Raw genomic sequence first — 20,266 nt, 5'->3', positions numbered from 1 at the left:
AAGGAGATTAAAAATTACTCGAACGTTGGAAAATAAAAATGAGAAAATGTTGAAACTTGAGTGTTCCGTGAACAAAAATACAGAGAATTGCGAAAATATTTTTTCTATCGAAAATTCAGTGATCGTGCAGTGGTCCCACAATATTCCCGTGAGACAAATTAAAAATTCCCCTCCTCCCCCCCGCCCCTTTGTCCCTTGAGTAACCCTGTTATACGTGGAAGCGCACGACGTTACGATTGGCTTTGTGAAAATGTTGAAGATGATGATTCCATTGTGGGATTGTAACACGAACAAACATAATGAGTGATCGATAATTATTTGCGATTGTCATATCAAGGTTGGTTATATTGGAATAAGAGGGCTATTTATTTAGAATAATACTAAATGGTCTGTTTTAATGTGTCACGGGCTACACGTACTGTACTATAATATCTATACAATAAAGTATTTTGTTTGCTTCAAATTGTTTTTCTAATTATTTACAATCCTTCCACTTTAGTTGACTCAATGTAATTAAATTTTTTTTTATGTTGAATGAGTTTAGGAATGGGAGAACGCACTTGAAGATTTGTTTTTAAAAATATCTCAGAAATTTCAAAAATTGTAAAAATTTTGTTTTCTCGGTTGAGTTAAACAATGACTGGGAAAACTCTCTCAATTATCAATTATTAAACCTATTACATGATTTTATAACAAATTTGGTTATCAAAATTTACCCTCATAATGCAATAATTAATTATACTCCTCACAGAGGTTCATAAGTCATCAATAATTCTCCTTTCATACCAATACTATGAAATTATTATCACTAAAACTAAAAACCTAAACAATTGATTTGATAAAAATAACGAAATTTCATAAATTGATGTTAATTTTTAAAAAAACTAATCAATCATTTAAATATAATTCAATCAAACAAATCAATAATTTTCCACCTTTATCACCATTCACAGAATAAATAGTAATAAACATAAAGTCAAGTGATAATATCAATAATTATTATCCCCAGAACAATAATTACTTCCCACGAAATTCCATCGACACAAAATAATGTTCCTTCCAAAAATTAAATCGTCTCATTATGGATATTAATCTCAGACACTCCATCCCCCTTCCGCCCCCCCCCCCGCTCTCTGTCACCTTCTCGTTAGTGTACCACCGTTTGTCAGTTGCCCGCAGGCCTCCAATATCCCAGTGACGTGCGATTGATTGCACCAGCGTAACTCAACTAGACTTGAAGCTACCCCCTTAATAGCAGGCTTGAGTTTTAGGTCGTCAACGCCAACACACCCCCTCCCCCCCAGCTGACGTCGGCCCAACATTCGTCTCCCTTACCACGAGTCGACAAATGCGGATATGTCCGTTTAGGCCAATTTCAGTCCACAATATTTTTCTTCAAGTGCCCTTTTCCTTTCCCTTTCCATCACCCCGTCATTCCACCACTACCAAAGCTGTCCTGTAACACCGAAAGACTCCACACCCCTGATTTAATGTGGTATTGTGTAGGCGAATGTTGATTTTTTTCCCAGTCGTCACCGGCTGACCGTAGCGCGACTATAACTACTTCATAACGGAGGTAAGACCGAAGGAAAAGGTCAGTTTGGTGGCATAAAGTAACGGGTATTTCAAGGGTGTCGAACTGTGTTCTGACGTCTGATTGCGAGGGGAATGGAATGGCCTCACTGTTAGAAATTATTGAAATTAAAACCATAAAAATTCTGTATTAGGGCAAATGCTAATATCGCATTCTATGTCACAATGTATGCGATCCGGTGCTGCCTTGTAATTTTGCGTGCCGCAACGAAACTTCAAAACAGATGATTTACGGCGGAATTCGCGGCAGTGGATCTTGAGGTATTTCATGCGTTCCCGTCTGACCATAATGCGGTCGTAACTACTTTCAATGGGACAAAAACTGTCGGGTCGGGCCGAGTTTAATGTCATAAATAAACGTGGATGCTAAAAAAAATCGTTTAATAAAGTTTTTTGGTAATTTCTATGGAACCATTAAATCATATATTTTTAATACTATTTCTTAACTAACGAATTTGTTGATTGATTTGGGTGAGAAAAAATTCAATGAGAAATCATTAATATTCGGTTTTAAAATTATGTTTGACAGGGAATGATTTTTTTTTTAAATAATCACTCTGAGTATAAGGGAGATAACGATTATTTTGTGATTTTTTTGCTATAAAAAATATAATAAATGAGATAAAAATAAGTTTAGTACATAAAAAATATCTTCAAGTCCACATCCTAACGACTTAAAAAATTACAATAGCTCGAGTAGTATATTTTTTAAATAATAAATTTCTTAATTAAGTTAATAAAAATGAATTCGAAAAAACATCTAAAATCCCTCTAAAATAAAAATGAGTGTAAATTAATTTAAAAATTTAAAATATTTGATAGTAACATTCATTTCAAGACGAATTACTTTTGTTTAAATATTGTTTCGCTAAATAAACTATTACAATTACTATTACAATTTGTCCTTTTTTATCCATTTTTCTTCTCCATGTACTGATCAGACAACCAAATATGTTCTCTTCATTTTACATTGAAAAATCCCAGGTCAAACTGGCCTCTGGTTTCGATAAAAGAAAATCATTTTTCAACATAAAAAAAAAATACTGCAGTGACCATTGAGAATTCTCATTTTCCGTGAAATTCATGCAGAATTGCAAAACGCCGAGGAATGAATGAAAGCACTTTCCCAATTAAAAATTTCCAACTGAATATACTATGATGAATCAGCCACGGGAGAGGCTCATAGAGCCTCAAAATATCTCCCAACATATTTTCCGATTTTTTTTTTACCCTTGTGTTTATAGATAACGATTGAGAGTGCACTCAGGGGGTATCGCTTGGGAACAAACGCTATATGTATATGTACATATCAGCGCAATTGTCCCCAGATAATCCGATTAGAGGGGGCTTAGTTTTCGAACACTGCAATCCCCGTATTTGTTCATTGGAGTTTGACGATACACTCGGTGAAACTTACTTCGTTAATTTCATGAAATCTGATTCTGGTTCATTGGGTATCAACTGAATATCGAATTCAGACGGTCTAGTGGAGCTCCCCGGGATTAATAAATGTTCATTAATTTTTTCCCGGGAATTAGCCGGCTACTGACGAGCTGTTGAAGCGCGATATAAATTGGCTGATCACATTATTTTTAGTATTATATTTTTCCCTAATTTAACTTCTACCGTTAGTAACATTAACGAAATTTCCGGATAAATAACCACACGTGAAAGTTGTTCACGTGTCTCAGCATTTTCAATCAACATCAAATCCAAAAAAATGACGATTACAATATTTCCATTCCGATGCAAAATGGATAAGAAAATATTTTGTTATATTTTTTCCACATTTTTAATTTACAGTAATACAGTTTCATAGAATTTGCGAGTGAAAAAGTTAATTAAAAAATAAATTCTGTTTGTTTTTTCGGTCAGATTGCAGCATCAGTCGAGCCATGAAGGTCGAACTGCTTTAATTCGACGTATTCCACCCGTCCGTTTCATCCCCCACCCACCCCCCAATGAAAAATATCAGAAAAATGGTTTCATCGAGTTGATGGAACGCCCGGATGAGAGAAACACTTTTATCACGAATTTTTGAAACTGACATCGACTTTTTGCAATTACCGGTGTTAACCATCGGAGTTTTTAGATCAATGAAATATTTGCGGTGGTTTTTTCTCTCGGTTTGTCAACGTGAATATCCCTCAAACGGATGCATAAAATAGCCTGTTGCATTTGGCGAAGGGACAGCAGTAGAAGTGACGCTGGTCCCATCACTTCATACCAATCGTTGACGGGGGATGTCTATCGGTCGGTAAATGGGTCTTCTCAATGTTCCACCTGGTTCGACGAGGTCGATGCAATCCCTCTGCCTCCAGTGAATGCCGGTAAAGCTGCAGAATCCATTTTTTAATCAATTTTATGACCCAACAGTGGTGACACCCGGTGTTTGATCGGACACTATCAATCATTTTTTTTTTCATTTCTAGAGTTGTTTCATTGGTCTAGTGAAGCCAAGACTGTTGGAACTGCGGAACAATTACAGAATAATCGATTACATTCGCTTTTGACGTGTGAGTGTAATTTCGGTTCTAGGAATGATCTTTCTGGAAAAAATTGTCCAGATAAAACTTTCACCGACGAAGAATTCGCAAAAAAAAATATCTCCCGGCGGCAAAATTCCCTAATCAAAGAATAGTTCAAAAAAAAAATCCATAATCATAATATGGGAACAATCCAACATTTTTCTTTTTAAATAAGATTTAAACTTAATTAGAAAGAAAACTCGGATCCTTCTCCCTATCATTTTCCCAGAAGATTTTCCAAAAAAAAATGGATAGTCCAGACCGGGATTCGAACCCGGTACCTTGCGGGTGCCCTCCCCCACAGACCCTTCCCATCCCTGAAAGAATACCAGAAAAAAATAACGATCAAAAAAATTTACTTTACCACTTCAAAATTTCCCAATAATAATCCAGCAAAAAATTTCTCCAAATTTTTTTTACTTACGAAATTCCAGAAAATTTCATCCCCGAATTTTTTCCCCAGCAATAACTATCCGCTACCTCTTCTTCCCTTCCTCAATTCCCAACTCCACAGGTGGTGAATCTAAACCAAAAAATTTTCCATTAAAACAAACATAAATATTCCATTCTACCCTTAAATCTCCACCATCCGTAGCAACCATCCTCGCGTCATTGTATTAACGAGACGCAAGAATCTCTTTGTCTGTTTCAACATTCACCCTCTGTCCCCACGTTCCCTCTCCATCCCCCCTCTGTTCCACCGGTGGATAATACATTGAGTGGGTGGAGGGTGGCCGCGGCAGCCGGACGGCGCGACTCTCCAAGCCCGTTCGATCGATGGAGCGTCGCCCGACGCGGTGAGTAACCCGTCGAGGGAGTCATACCGGCAACCACGTCCTTCCAACACACCTCATCCACGAGTATCCATGGCCTCAAACTTCCTTCCACTCGTGGTAGTGGGAAGGGGAGGGGGAGGGGGAGAGGAAGAGGAGGATATGGGGGACTTTATGCATTACATTGGCATTACAACTCATATATATGCAAACACGTCAGCGATAATGCCAACGACGTAAGTCAGAACGTTAACCCCCGTGAGGAATAACGCCGGCTGTAGGTTATAGACACGGTCATCATTTATGGGGATTATTGAACTGTGTGATGTTCAGCGACATTCAATCAGCTGATGATATGGGTGACTTCTGTGTGGACATTGAGAGGTGGAGAATATTTTTTTTTTGTTTTTTCAGGGCGGGGCAGTTCAAGAGGATCAATTGTAGTGTTTTTGATGATGATATGGGGTAGAGTAGTTTGTTGATGTGATTAAATATGTCGGGTATGGCACAGTTGTCAGTGGGCAATTATGTTTGTAACGAGCGACAGCGATGAGGGTTTTTATTGGGGTTGTTGTAGGACGAAATAAATAGAGTTCGTTGGATTAATAAGATTGTAAATAAATTTACTGGTGACAAAAACCTGAATTTTCAGGGAGAGTTGAGTAGCGATTGTGGGGGTCGTGTGCTGAATGATAAACAATTTTTTTAATTAATAGAATTCATTGGGTAGCATGAACAAATTTTTTATTAGTGTAATGTAAATAGAAGACGTAGCTTAAGTTGATAGTGTTATATGGTGGAATAACTATGTAAACAGTAGTTAAGTTCGAGTATGTTCCATAAATGTTTATGTTTCCACGTTACGAGTGTAAGTTTTTTTTTTCCATGGAACCCATAATTTTTTCTAAATTGTTGATGTCCTCTGAACAAACTGAACTTACGCTCGTAGAGCGTAAATGTCAATACGATTTTGTTTTTTATAGCCCTATAACTTTGATCTGAAAAATTATCGCGGTTAACAAATTTTCAACTATTTAGTCAGGCGTACAAATAATTTTGGGACAGACAGATAATTGTTAGTGGGGCATAATTACCCAACAAGTCATGGGCCTTTGAAATTTCAATTTTCTTCTAATTTTTTATCTGTCGTTAGGGGTAAAAACGGGTCGTTCAGCTTAAATTTTAAAACTTTATCTGTATTATGTATATATTATGTAAACATGTAAGTGATGATGTTGTCCAGGTTATTTTCAAACGCATCTTAGAAACCTATTTGTGCTTTTAAAAAATTCGAATGTATTTTTTCATTACATTCGCGCCATATTTGAATACCTCCTCTCGAATAAGAAAATATGGCGGCACAAAATTATCGCGTATTTGTAGTGATTAGTCTATTATCTCCCTGAATGAGCCACCAAATACTTTTCCTACTGTACAGTATACGATGATTTATGTCTCTAGGACTGAAAACTACGATTCTAACCTCAATTCGTTCGGTTCGATCGCCGTTTTCACTCCCTAGGAGTATAAACTTAATTTCTATGCTTGTGCTTACACAGATGCATTAAAGAAACGTCGGTAATTTCACAATTTTTCCTACATTGCCGACAGTCGATAACGTAGAACAAATTCTAAAATTATCAATATCAGAATCTTCCTCATACAGAACGTACTCTAATCCGTCCAATGACATATTCACAAAAAACTATCAAGATATTATTTTTTTTTATTCTCCCTAACGACGCCATCGAATCCTTAAACAAAAAAATACTGACGACCACACATTTTCATGGAAAAAAAAAACGACGATGAATTAATGACAGCGATTTATCTGACGTATTGAACACATGAAAATCACTCATGATAAATCAGAATGACAGCATTCATTACGTTAAACGACTCCGGGTCAACTGATTTTCGGACTTCATTCCACTGAAATGTTCCCTCAGTACACAACGAGAATTTGTTGACGGAAGTCGTCCATCCTCACCGAGTTTCCACGAGGCTCAACGCATTTATGATTTCCCACGAGAGGGTCTCCACAGGCCCTCAGGCATGTGCTCCAAGGGCCAATGCTCTCCTCTTCCATTTCCCTTTCTTTCGTTTTCATTCTATTTCCACAAAACCCACAATACTCCCCTTACCCTTACCCGCCACCCCACGACCCCCCCCCCCCTTCTGCGCCACCCTCCCTGCACTTGCACCCCACACCCTTATTTTCCCCGTAGAGCACCCTTTACAACTGTACTCGAGTGAGTACTTTTGTCACGAGCTCTCCTCACCTGCCTTCAACGATAACTCTAATCCTCGTGTAGAGGGTACTCTCCAACATTCAGGGGAAATATTCACGTGATCACTACGAGATCATTTGTGAAAATCGTTTCGTGTAGCGCTTAAGGCAAATAAATGTGTGGATTTGTGAGGGAGGTCTGTTCAGCTGTGAAAAAAAAAATAAATAAATAAATAAATCCTTGATATGTGGACAATGGAAAAATATCAACGATAAGTTGGAAGACCTATGTATACCATTCATTCGTACGATGGATCGATTGTACACAACTGAGAGGGGTAACAGAGCGCGTAAAATCCCGTGACTCATGGGCGAAACGATAGCCACAAGGGATCAATGGGGGGGTGGGGGGAGTGAAACGATGAATCAGTATTCTTTTTCTGGATTTTTCGATGGGGTGAGAAGTACGGAGTTTGTCATTATTGGAAGGATTGGAGAAGTGACTGATTGAACGGGGAATGAGGGATGAGTCTGTATTACCAGACGAGAAATATCGAAGTTCTAGTTGGGAGAATCGATTATTTTTAATCGATTTAGGAAAATAATCGATCTATGTGCACGTCATATCTGATTTAATGTGCTGACGTAGAAACGTAGAGACGTAGAGCAGTGGGTACGTCTTCTATTGCTAGTCGATATCGATATATAGAGGCAGATTCCTGAGGTAAAAGAGCTATAACATCTGGAATCGATCAATCGAAAATGACGGGCCCAATTAAAACTTTCAGTAGTAATATTTCTATGTCACTTTCAGACACTGAAAATTATGGAAATACAATTAAAAGAGGATGAAATCTCGAACTGCGAGTTATCGATTGCTTTTAGATCGACATGAAAACGCATCGATATGATGATTTATAATTTTAATCGTATGTAATGACATAAAATATTGAATATTAAATATTAAATTAAATTTGTCACTTACTTAATTGGTTTTGAGTGTACGATATCTCAGTCGATAAAAAAATCGATTTTGTAAAATATTCAGAGTACTTGCAGTCTTGAATAAACATTCAATGGATTTTTGAAGGCCTTAAACATAAAGAATTCAATTTTTTGAAAAATGCAACTCGTTATTAACATCTCTCGATAAGGTCGTAACTAATTGACGTTGCAGCAACCATCAGGCGCACTTATCGACTGTGGTATCCAACCCTCGGCGGTTAATAATTTTGTAATCTACTGTAGCCGACAGATTTACCCGCAGGATCTGGTAAACTGCTGCCCCGTGGGCCCTGGGAATAGTTTAAAGTGATTTTCTAACGAAAGTACAAGCGGAATTAACATCAATCACCGAACTTAATTGTTTAATCCAATCGCAAATAAATTATACAAGTCCAAGACACTTATCAGATGTTCCAAAAATCATTGAAAGGTCTTGGTCACAGGTCTAACCTCAACTACCTTACCTGAGTGAGTTTTTACATTATGTATCTATTACTTATCCCTTTTTAATACTCTTTTTCTCTCAATATTAAAAAATATGTATATTTCTTCTGCCTGAACCTCTGTAAGTCTCTAATTTCATTAATTGATTAAAGTTGATGCGGACACTATTAATCATCAATTTATCAATTTATCTATTCATTTACACTTCACTTACCTTTCAGTCACTCATCTTCTTTTTGCTTTTGATCATTCACTTTGGCTTTTTTCACTGACATTAATTGAATCCTCATAAAACACTGACATTAATCGATTCCTCATAACATACATTCAATCAAATATTTATAATATTTATTTGAATTATTTTTTTTAGAGACAAACCCGTGCTTTCCCAGCCATCTGCGCTGAGAATATCCTCAAGAGCAATAAAATGTTCGGAGCGACTGTTGGTTGACTGATTGACGCCCGACTGAGAAAACTCCCATCAAAAATGCTGACATTCGACCCCCCAAAACTGGCGAAACCCCGGGTGGTCGAGGAAAAAGACAAGAGGACCTTCCTCCAGGATCCGGTCTGGGACCAGGTTGCCGTCTATCTCATAGGGAATCAGCAGAGATTTCGGGATAATATTGTAATTCCTCGAGGAGTCGTGCCAGTTCACATAAAAACTAATGAAGAGAAGGCCATCGAGGCGGCTATGGAGAGCTGCGTTTTCAAGAGTATCATGAGCTGTGTTCTAGGTGAGTTAAAAAACAATACAAAAATTTATAAAAAAATGTGAACGACTCAGTAATTTTTCCGCACCAAAGAAGACTTCCCCACGTAAAATACTAAACTACTAAACTTGTTTATCACAGTCCTTTCTCCGTTTCAAAAAATTTAATTTCAAATATTTTTAATAAATAAAAGCTTCAGACGCTTTGAATCTCTTGTTTCGACTTTTGTTCAAACCAATGGCCATAACCCAAATGATAAATTCAAAAGACAAAATATCAAAATAATAATGATTAGCAATGCTTAAAGAATTATTTTTTAGTTGTTAATTACTGTTCGTCGAATTTTAATTCAAAGGGAAAACTATAAGTGTTGTGGAACAACACTTATAGTTATCCCTAAGAGATTATTTTGTCCCACAAAATAATCTCTTTTGTTTATTACTTGAATGAGCCACCAACATTTTTAGAGACGTTGAGTAGGTGTTGATTAGGGCAGAAACATTCTGGACACTTTCATCATTACGAGTGCCTCAAAATACCTCCACTCCAGTCTGAGCACTTCCGTTTTCTCTTTCAGGTTTTGGACTGGGTGCTGCAATAGGTTTATTCAGTTCTAGTGTCAATCCTAATGTTGCTGCTGTAGAAAAACAACAATCAGCACGTGAAATCTTCAGGGAAATGAAGACAACGACTATCGGATATGCTAAGAATTTCGCAGCCATAGGATGTGTATTTTCTGCTGTTGAATGTTGTATAGAATCTGTAAGTTTCGTATTTAACGAATTACACTCCAAAGAAATACCCACGACAACGACGACATTTATTTATCTGTAAAGGTTTATTCATCAGTTCGTTGTATACATGTTAATAAATGATTGAAACATTTCAGTACCGTGGAAAAACCGATTGGAAGAATGGTACGTACGCTGGTGGCCTAACTGGAGGTCTCATTGGTCTCAGGGGTAAGTCTTTGACGTCTCAAATGAGATCTTATAAATATTGTAAAATTCAAATCAATTTCCTCAATAATTTATTTCAGCCGGTGTCAAGGCGGGTATAATCGGTGCTGCTGGCTTTGCAGCTTTCTCAACTGCTATTGACTACTACATGCACAAATAAGCCAGACCGTTGTACATAATCATGTAAATGAAATTATTATAATTAAATTGTGCACGTTTTGCACGTGGGTTGGAAAATCTTGCATAAGTACTGAAATAAACCTTAAACTTAGTGACAAAATACTTGGATCAATCATTACGCCTGCATTTTCATCATCACCATAGATCACACTTCCAGATGAGTTTTTTTTTTACTTTACGAAAAGTACAATAAAAAAATGTAAAAAATTTTGGTAAAAATACTTTGTATCTATAATTATCGAGTAAATTAGAGGTGGAAGAATGCATGGGAATATTCATCATTTTCTTATGGTTCCTTATCACAGTAAAAGGAAGATTTTTGCTAAAACAAAATGATTTACAATTACAGAATTTTAAGCCCTTGAATCAAGTAAATAATTAATACAGATGAGAAAAATCGAGAAGTGCAAGAATTCGATTATTTTTACTTTAAACGTAATCGAATTCATCGAAATTAAACATCACGTTTCACCACTTTATGAGGTTGATACTTGAAATGAAAAATATTGGAGAAAAAAGTGCTGCTGACGTATAAAAAATTGCACAAAAATATCAGACACGATATTCACTCATTTAGGCTTTCAACGTTAATCTTAAAATCTAATCAGTTGTGAGTGAGACTAAAAGAGGAACCATGTACACCGATAGTGATTTTTGATGGAAATTTCTGGTCGAATTGAAGATATTCAGTTACATTGAAATTTCAAGGAATTTCGTCATTGAAAATTCGGGGAATTCAACTGAGAATTCGATTAAATGCTCATTAATCTAGATTAATTAAGTCATAGTTATTTGGTGGGAAATGCGCACACTGAGACTGAAATTTCATCGCAATTTCAATGAAATCTAAAATTTTACAATTTTTTCCCCTTTAAATGTTGCTCTCTATGTTGGAAATAAATACTCCATGAAATTTCAATTATTTTCTAACAGTGTTGCAGAGTGCACAGCAGTATCATTATTATTATGTACAAATATAGAGCCAATGAGAAATTCTGTCATTGAAGAAATGACATTTCTCTCAGCGAGAAAAAAAGTATGAGGACTGCAAGGCACTTTTCAGGCTCTGTAAATGGCAATAATGATATCGTAATTTCAGAAAGGATAATATGACTCACTCACTTATTTGACGTTGAAAAATATCGTATTACCAAAAAATATATCGAGTTTTGCTTTGATAGATTGATACGTAGAATTGTGTAACGGTCTCGATGGTTTTTATAAATTATGCACGACGAAGAGCCTTGATGCCGTTACGCCTTTCTCTCTGAATATTCCTACTCTCAGTTGGCTGATTATTACTCTCTTTTGGCACCTGACAAGAAGAAACATTTCAGTCCTCAATTTGTTAAGGCTTACACGTGCTGATGCTGAATCTGGGCCTGCACTGCTGCTAGCATCTCCTGCATACGACGAATTTCAGCGTCTTTCTCTTGTAGCTTACGATCTATTTCGGATCCTGCTGGTTTTTCTGGCTCAATTACCCTGAGATGGAGAAAAATGAAATTAGATTCTTTTCAGGAGGCAATTAAAAAAAAGGCGGGGGATTTCCTTACGTTTGTCTTCTCGGTGGTGCTGGTGCTCCTTTAGCCAATCTTTCACTTCGATAATTCTCGTAATGGACTTCCTGAGTTACTTCTTGTAGGTCCTGCATGTGAGCACTAGAAAAATAATAAAAATAAATGATTTATTTGAAATTTATCTTTAAAATTCCACAGTTGACAGATTTACGAAATAATTTTAATTAAATTGTTTTCTTTATGCTACCTTACAAAAAAAATTGATAAACTAGATAGCAAGTTCACCAATTATTATTAAAATTGACTAGTCTAAATAAATAAATAAATCAAAATAAATAAATCAATCAATGACAATATTTTTTTAAACATCGCCAGAACCACATCCTCAAGACCGAAAAAGCCCTCATTCAATTATTCATTACATCACAGACATATAATTCATCTAGCGATGTTCAGTCATAAGATTTTTGAGACGAATTTAATGAAAAATAAAATGGAAATAAATTAATAATGAGAAAGAATCTGAATGTGAACTCGATAAGTTCAGGACAACTCACATAAGCATAGTTCTGAGCTTGATAAAATCACAATGATCAGGATTCTCCACCTCTACCACACCCCACGGATACAATCTCCCCCTAACTTTCCTCCCCTTGACTTCCAGCAGAGTATTAGCCCCACAGACAGCAAATGGCATTGCCTCCTTCAGCTGTCTCACTTGTTCCTTGTAATCCTCGTCTTCATCGCTGTCGCAATCAGGCAGTGAATAAATTTTAATTCCATGCTCCTCAATCTCCTCCATGACTCGTTTCTTCAGACGTAGTACTTCCTTCTTGGTAAGGACATCAGCCTTGGCAATAACTGGCACGATATTCACTTTATTGTGGAGCTGCTTCATAAATTCAATGTCCAACGGCTTAAGTCCATGACCAAATGGAGAGATGAAGTAGAAGCAACAGTGTATCCTGTTGTCAACAATATTTCTTCGATTCAATCCACTCTCATCCCTCAGAAATCGCTCGAATTGATCGTCAATGTATTGGAATATTGCCTTGAAGCAGTCGGTGTTGTCGATGGCATCACCGTAACCCGGCGTGTCCACAACTGTCAATCGAAGCTTGACACCTCTCTCTTCTATCTCCACGGTTGATGCATCCAGCTTGACTGTTTGCTTCGTCTTCTCAACGGCGTCTGGTATCATCCTCTCGGGGTAGAGATCAGTGAGGAAGAGGCTGTTCACCAGAGTTGATTTACCCAGACCTGACTCACCAACCACCATCAGAGTGAATTCGAATCCCTTTTTCACAGACTTTCTGTGGACCTGGTTCGGAAGATTGGCGAAACCGACGTATCCCGCGGTTTCTAGACTAGAAAACTGAAAACAGGGATGGAATTCGGATGAAGTTACAATCAGAAGAACTTGAAGATGACAAAGCATTCATGAATATTCAAGGATTTTCTAACAGTCATCTTTCATTGTTAAATGTGTCGATGAAATTGAAGGCATCATTAATTAAAAATTATGAATATTCAGGGGCACTTGAATAACATTTTCCATTGAATTATTTTTTCGCAGTCGTTATTTGCGAATAAATAAATAGATTAAATTATTTGCGGGGAAAATTAACACCCCATAATTAAACTTTTTCACAAAATATGTTCCTTCCTATGGAAATGTCCTAGAGTGCATTCAAGTGAAAAATGTCGAAAGGTATATTTTTTGGAAATTGCATCAGTAACGAGAATGCTTTCTCAGCAATTTTTATCACAGGCATTCCACTTAGAGCCAAATTAAACAAGAATTAATGAATTTCTCCTAAAACGAAATTATCTCGATAATAAGCAATTTTGTAGAAAAATTTCTGGTACATTTTGTATTGCAAAATTCCTGAAAAATGAATGAAATCCTTCAACTTAATTTCTCGAAGTGACTCATTCCTGAGTTGAATGCAGTGTCAATGACTTTGTCAAGATATTTTCGTTTTTTATTGGTTAGCTAATTAATTTTCATATGATGCATTGACGAAAATGGGGTTCAATGGTAATTAAGGGCAAAACTACAGGGCATAACCTTCAGTTTTGCAATTATTGCTTTTAGGGCTCAATCCTTACCGTTTTCACACTCTCACTAGACATCTTCGAGACCCACAAAAATACAATTAACGACACTATTGGAGACTGATAATAATTGATAATATGGGGATATTTATTGACTAAGGGATGTTAAAACAATTAGGGAACTACTGGACGCCGTTGCCTGTCAGAGTAACAGGTACACATACACACGAAACAACGCCAATTGTGATTGAAACAGTTATTTCGATGAGACATTTTTTGGTACAGTCGGCGCAGCTTTCTCTTGGATCCTCCTGTCTTATAGGTTGGCCCTCGCCGGCTCGACCAATCCGGTGAGCTGTCCAGTAACAAACGGAATGAAATGCACAGGAAGTCGCAAACTTGGAGGGGAAGTACTAAAGGCGTGGCAAAAAATGAGAGAATCACGAAATTATGGCACTCGGACTCATTGAAACCCACACTCTTCAATTAAAACGATTAGAGTCACTCGGGGCATTTTAACGAATGACGAATACGAGAAATAAGCTTCTCATTGTCATGCAATAAATCTCAGTATAACTTTTGTCAGTTTTTTGTTTACTCGAAAAATTAGGAATAAATAGTTTCTAAATTTTTTTTTGCTTTTTTTTTAATTGATCTCTTGCGGTAAAAATTATTTATTTAAATTGCCTTCATATAGGTGGTCAATAACCGAACAATAAGTGGTAAATCATTGCAGAATTGATTCTCAGAAATATTGCTGTAACTGTCTACCAATTGTTAAAATAGAAATTGGAAACTAAAAGAAAAAATTGAATACTTTTACTCATTTCTTCATTATTATTTTACGCAATTGTAGATTCGTTATAAAATTCCAGGCTAATGGAACACTTTTTTTTTATCAATAACAAAATAAAGTTGAAAAATAAGTGAAAAGTTTCCATTGCTTCCTAATTCTTCTATATTATTTCATTAGATCTACTGAATGAAGAAAAAATCGTTTAATTAAATTATCAGTATATTAGAGGCCGACTTACAAAATACATCAACGCCGGTACAATTAACATTTACAATGAAAATTACAAGAGACAAATTTCCTAGCATCATTATCGTGATATTTAAAATCATTCAATGTCTCTGAATGACAATAAAAACCCTGCATTTTATCGATTAATCCACCTGAATTGATAAAATGTCCTCGATAATGAAATTGCTCTTACTGATGCATAATAGTTGGTGCGCTCATTAAATCACGCATGCTTCATTCATCAATTAAAAATCACTATCGTTATTCATTTAATTCATTTATTCAGTGATAATTCACCCCAATGCAATAATTCTCTCATGATAATCAACTGCTCAACTGAAAATACTTTTCTAAATAAAAATTAGGTAGGGTCATAATGATTGTTTTTATGGATTTATCATTTTTTTTTGTCTTTACAATAAACATCATCGTTTTAAAAACAAACCCAATATTTAGCCAAATCAATTGTCTGCTTCGGGTTTATCCTCTGCTTTATCACTGCAAATAATATAAAACATTTTTTATAATCAATTATTGATTTCATGGTGTGAGGATGAAATGATGCTGATGAATTTGTTTGTTAATTCCACAATCAAATATTTCTTGATACTCAGAACGGAAAAAGAAAAAAAAATAGTTTTCCAATTTTTTTTGTCATTTGCTTACATTTTACTCTTTTTTTTGGTAATTTTTATCGTAACTTTTTTTTCTGCTGGTAAATTTGTACATATTCTTTATCATGAGCTCGATTTCAGGGGGCGAGAGGGTGGCGAGGGCCGGGGGGGGAGGAGATAGGTATCAACAATATGAAGCCGACGTTTATACGACACTAAGCTTTTTCCCATTTCCTTTATAAATATTAATTCATTGTCAAACATCCATTTTACATTCGCTTTATTCTATCATTTTTAATTGGTGTTTTCTGGGAGAAAGGGCGGGGGGGAGGGTAATTAAACTGCAGTGATTTTTCCTATGAAACCCCTTAGTTGCTAGTGGACCTTGAAGAGCAAAAAAAAAGAGGAAAATTGTAAATATAAAAATTAGAATTTTCGGAGTTGAATCGAATCGTCATTGTTACATTATTCTCGTCAATATCGTCACCCTTCATCGGCATAAGGGAAGACACTCCCCTTAGGGACACTCTCTCAGATATTATTGTGCCCCTCGGCAAGCAAAATAACTATGGAGTACCTTACAATCTCGTAACATATTTTTTCGCGCTTCTTTTTCTCGTTTTAAAAATTTGTTTATTCTCAATATTTTGCGGATTTCTTAATCAACGATGTTTTCTTTAGTAGAAATGATGCCCCCATGATTGTAATATGAATTGTTCTTAGGGAGAGTTTGAACTATCGTAACACTGTTTTTTATTTGTGAAAACAAAATTGAACAAAAATTTACTTGGGATTGTCCCCAACTTTTTCCTCTCGCGGCTTGGCTCCACCGTAAATTGAACTGCTTTTGCTGGATGCAGCTAATGCATTGACGGGTTCTTTGACAGTTCGCTTGAGAAGTTGCAGACGTTTTCGTCCGCTTGTGTCTGTCGAAGAGGAAATTGTATTATTAAAAATGTGTAATTTATCGAAATATTTTCGTTGGAGATATTTTGACATTTTTTTTATAAATTTCAATTCACTGTTTCGTGGCTTCATAAAACTATTGTCAAGGCAAATTTTTCGACTAGTTGGGAAGATAAAATTGAAGAATAATGAGAAACATTTCGATTTACTTAATTGATTTTTTCTGATTTGCTTTTAATCACCAATGAGGTAGTCAACGACTGAACCATCAAATCAGTGAAGAATTTATAAAAACATCTGAATTATTTCAGAGGGATTTTGAATGAATTCAATGAATTACGAACCTGCTGGTGGATCTTGGAGGAATGGTTCATCCTGGAAGGACTTGCTGCGTTCACCAGGGGCCCCTCTGCGCTCACCCAAGGCGCTTCTGCCGGGTCCACCACTCCCGTATGATTTCGGACCACTACGGTCAGACCCACTGCCGCCGCCTGCACGTGATGCCCAATCACGATTGCCATCGTCATTGAAATTGGCATAACTTCCTTGATTTTTTCCTCTCATATCCCCACCTCCATAACCACCACCTGGTCTTCCCCCAGCGCCGCCCTGTTGCCTCCTATCATTATATGATCCTGTTGACAAAAGAAAAATCAATATCTAATGACTTCATCATTAATTTGATTCAGTAAATGAGGGAGATATTAACGAAATCGTGCGTCTAAGATTTTTTTCTACTCTACACTTGTGGGTAAAATTGAAGAAAATTTTCTCAGAAAATTTGTCTGAAAAATTCTACATTTTCTGTGAGGTTTTCGATAATCTTTTGATTAAAAAAAGTCACTACCTGTTGAGACGAATAAAAACTTTCGCTAGTCTAAACTGGATGTTAGATAGACATCTAAATAGGAATCCTTAGAAATGATAGATTTTTCCAAATCGCCCATCTGTTATATCTATCAGCTACTTCTCATTTTTCTCTATTTAAAAGTGATATATTTTTCTCTGCATAGCTCTCATCTAGGGCTTATTTACATAATCCAATTATTTCCAATCCTTCAAAGAACCACAAAATTCCCCTACGCGTCTATATATTGGGTACTTTACCCTACTCATGATAAAAATTTTTCGCAAAAACAAGAAAATTTCTTTGAGAAAATTTTCGATCTCCTCACTAAATACTGTCATACGTGTAATCAAAAAATCATCTAAAACCGTTTGAACTACATTTAGTTAGGTGATATTCCTACACGAGAAAATCTACGTTTCAATTTCTACATAAATAAATCAGCACCAGAGCAAAATAATTCAATTCGACCATTGACATGAATTTTTTTACCGAATATCTTTCAATAAAAATATGATAAGCAATCCTATCGCTTTTAGAAAGTTTGAAAGCTATTCATCCAAAAACAAAGAAGTGATATCGACTGACTGAAGCCCAAAAGAACGAAAAAAGGATAAAATCATTGACACTAAAATACAAAACGTTATGCCGGCCATAACGCTTACTCGGGTACATAGAAGAAGAAGAAGCAAAACCTCCACCAGATCCAGGTCCACCGCCACCACTGCGTCCTCCTCTTCTGTCAAATCCACCCCCCCTATTGTCTCTTTTTCCCTCGGCAATGTCAATTTTAATTTCCTGCTGCTCGACGAATATTGCACCTCTCATTTCTAGAGCATTCTGTAAGTCAGTTAGTGTGGAGAATTCGACGTAGCAAAAACCTTTGAACCTGAAATGGCAAACGTTCAATTACAAACACAAAAAATTTATTCATACGATAAATATACCCAGAGGAATAAAATATTTGAATGAATTGAAGGTTTAATCAATACGAGAAATTAATTTTTAATGGAAAACTGTGAAAATTTCATTATGCTGCCTTTTGTTCTGCGTGAAATCTATTCTTGTTATGTATATATACATTACTGGATAGCTCAATGGCAAACGTGACTCAGACCACGTTCCGGTCTTTCGTATTGCAAAAATGAAACGCACGTACAAAAATGGAACTGTTAATCTGTTCACAATATAACAACCCTAAAAATTTTAATAAATCAGATTTATTAAAAAGTTCTGGAGTAGTATTGAAAAGGACTAATGCAATTATTAAAAGTTACTTCTAGGTGAGGGATAAAAATCTGTGCCCTTTCCTTCTCCTTTTCTGTAGCGACCAATGTCATTTGTCGTGTATATTGTAAGATTCCGATTGAAATATGATTATAATTTTCACAGCCGCTATAATTGTTATTACTTATGGTGTCGCCTCCTTAAAGAGAACGAGTGTTTTCCTTTTGTTTTCCATATTGTATCAATAATCTACAATATTTTTTAACTGTTCTGAAGGAAAAATCATAATTAATCTGAGTGGACAACATTAATGAACTAAACAACAACTGTATTTATAAATATTCCTCTTCCCACACCCAGAATATCTCACGTCAATTACTTGTCAGTTTCTCGATCTTTCACCAATCTCACATTCTTAATGCTCAACTCAGAGAATATGTTGTCAATGTCCCTTTGAACGACTCCATCCGGCAAATTTCCCATATAAAGTGTATAAGGGGGTTCAGTAGGTAAGGGTCTTCTGCTTCCTCGGTAGCCACCACCGGAAAAATCCCTAGAAGTTGAAGGAAAAACCTTAGAAATTAACCAATTAAAAAGCAGTTGAAAATACCCTGGACAATTGAATAATTTCTCTGCTCATTCACATGAAACAATGATTGCCGATCGTAGAATCGATGAAACCCTTTAGAGTGATATCTCGACATCCTGCAGGACGCTGGTGGGATTATCGTCAAACCGAATCGTAAAATCAAGAATTCCTAAAATTAATTGCTCAATTTTCCATATTATCCACTTCAACATATTTTTTTTTTCATCTCGGATTGAATTCAATCCCTCATAATGGTTCGATCCTCTCCACAGACACCCTCAGGACTATCTACTGGACCCTCCCCACCTTCCAACCGCAACCCATCATCACCAACATAAACAATAAATCCCCTCCCCTCATGTCCACCGTCACATGTTGAAGGGGTTCACCAGCAAAAACCTCACGTCGAATTATCTCAAACGTCTAGAAGAGAGTCAGCATCCTGGGGGACGCTGGTGGCCTCCCAGCGTACGGCCACCTCCACGGGGTCCAGTAGCATTGTCCACATCCCCCCGTGATACCTCTTTCCCATCAAAACTAATCCCAAAATCAAGAACGCAGGTTTTAATTTTCTAATGCTTCACTCTTTATCTGAATGTTTTTGCAATATTTACTCCAAAATAAAGCCGCGTGTTCGGTACCATGTTTCGCATAGTGCCCTTGCGCCGAACACAAAATGATCCCCCCATTGGCACAAAAACTTAACCTTAAAATCGTGCTACTGTTGATTACACATTCTCCCTGAGTTATCACTTAGAAATTATTAATTTACTTTACTTTCACCATATTCAACTCCGTGATTATGATCATCTTACAGTGATTAGAGGGTTTACTGTTTGTAATACTTGCCTAGAATCTTCATAACCACCTCGACCTGCCATGTTGGATGCGAGAAAACTGAGAACCGGAGAAGAGAGCGCGCCGCGCTCGACTCAACGGAGCCACTGACGATATCCCAGAAACCATCAGGGCAAAATGGCCAGCTTCTATTTCTCTATTTTTTTTTCCGCAGTATTTTCGAAAATTTAGACATTTTTTGAGGAACATTAATTTATC

The 20,266-nt window shown here is 36.4% G+C and overlaps 3 protein-coding genes and 1 long non-coding RNA gene across 6 annotated transcripts; 1 reads left to right on the top strand and 3 right to left on the bottom strand.

Moving 5' to 3' along the window:
• Positions 1-3,574: 3,574 nt before the first annotated feature.
• Positions 3,575-8,950, bottom strand: LOC135163650 (uncharacterized). The gene is made up of 3 exons (XR_010299162.1): positions 8,788-8,950; positions 4,546-4,644; positions 3,575-4,064 (listed from the first exon to the last, which is right to left on the bottom strand). It is a non-coding gene; the product is annotated as an uncharacterized LOC135163650 (long non-coding RNA).
• Positions 8,951-9,060: 110 nt separating this feature from the next.
• On the top strand, positions 9,061-10,525 carry LOC135163649 (mitochondrial import inner membrane translocase subunit Tim22). 2 transcript variants are annotated; one of them, XM_064123253.1, is made up of 4 exons: positions 9,061-9,310; positions 9,864-10,048; positions 10,176-10,248; positions 10,326-10,525. In XM_064123253.1, the coding sequence occupies exons 1-4, from the start codon at positions 9,061-9,063 to the stop codon at positions 10,403-10,405; spliced, it is 588 nt and encodes a 195-aa protein (XP_063979323.1). In that variant the 3' UTR covers positions 10,406-10,525. The 2 variants fall into 2 exon arrangements, with proteins under 2 accessions (XP_063979323.1, XP_063979322.1); XM_064123252.1 differs by having other exon boundaries at positions 10,176-10,525.
• Positions 10,106-14,270, bottom strand: LOC135163643 (septin-1). Its single transcript, XM_064123243.1, has 4 exons — positions 14,058-14,270; positions 12,503-13,320; positions 11,982-12,086; positions 10,106-11,910 (listed from the first exon to the last, which is right to left on the bottom strand). The coding sequence occupies exons 1-4, from the start codon at positions 14,079-14,081 to the stop codon at positions 11,781-11,783; spliced, it is 1,077 nt and encodes a 358-aa protein (XP_063979313.1). The 5' UTR covers positions 14,082-14,270; the 3' UTR covers positions 10,106-11,780.
• Positions 14,271-15,000: 730 nt separating this feature from the next.
• On the bottom strand, positions 15,001-20,209 carry LOC135163646 (eukaryotic translation initiation factor 4H-like). Of its 2 annotated transcripts, none has more exons than XM_064123247.1 (6): positions 20,060-20,209; positions 19,001-19,174; positions 18,060-18,283; positions 16,892-17,182; positions 16,429-16,567; positions 15,001-15,525 (listed from the first exon to the last, which is right to left on the bottom strand). In XM_064123247.1, exons 1-6 carry the CDS (start codon positions 20,089-20,091, stop codon positions 15,489-15,491), a joined length of 897 nt encoding a protein of 298 aa, XP_063979317.1. In that variant the 5' UTR covers positions 20,092-20,209; the 3' UTR covers positions 15,001-15,488. The 2 variants fall into 2 exon arrangements, with proteins under 2 accessions (XP_063979317.1, XP_063979318.1); XM_064123248.1 differs by having other exon boundaries at positions 18,090-18,283.
• Positions 20,210-20,266: the final 57 nt, after the last annotated feature.

Source organism: Diachasmimorpha longicaudata, chromosome 6, assembly GCF_034640455.1.
Source record: "Diachasmimorpha longicaudata isolate KC_UGA_2023 chromosome 6, iyDiaLong2, whole genome shotgun sequence".
Lineage (NCBI taxonomy): Eukaryota > Metazoa > Arthropoda > Insecta > Hymenoptera > Braconidae > Diachasmimorpha > Diachasmimorpha longicaudata.
The sequence above is the reverse complement of the archived record's forward strand: the minus strand, read 5'-3'. Positions and strand labels throughout refer to the sequence as shown.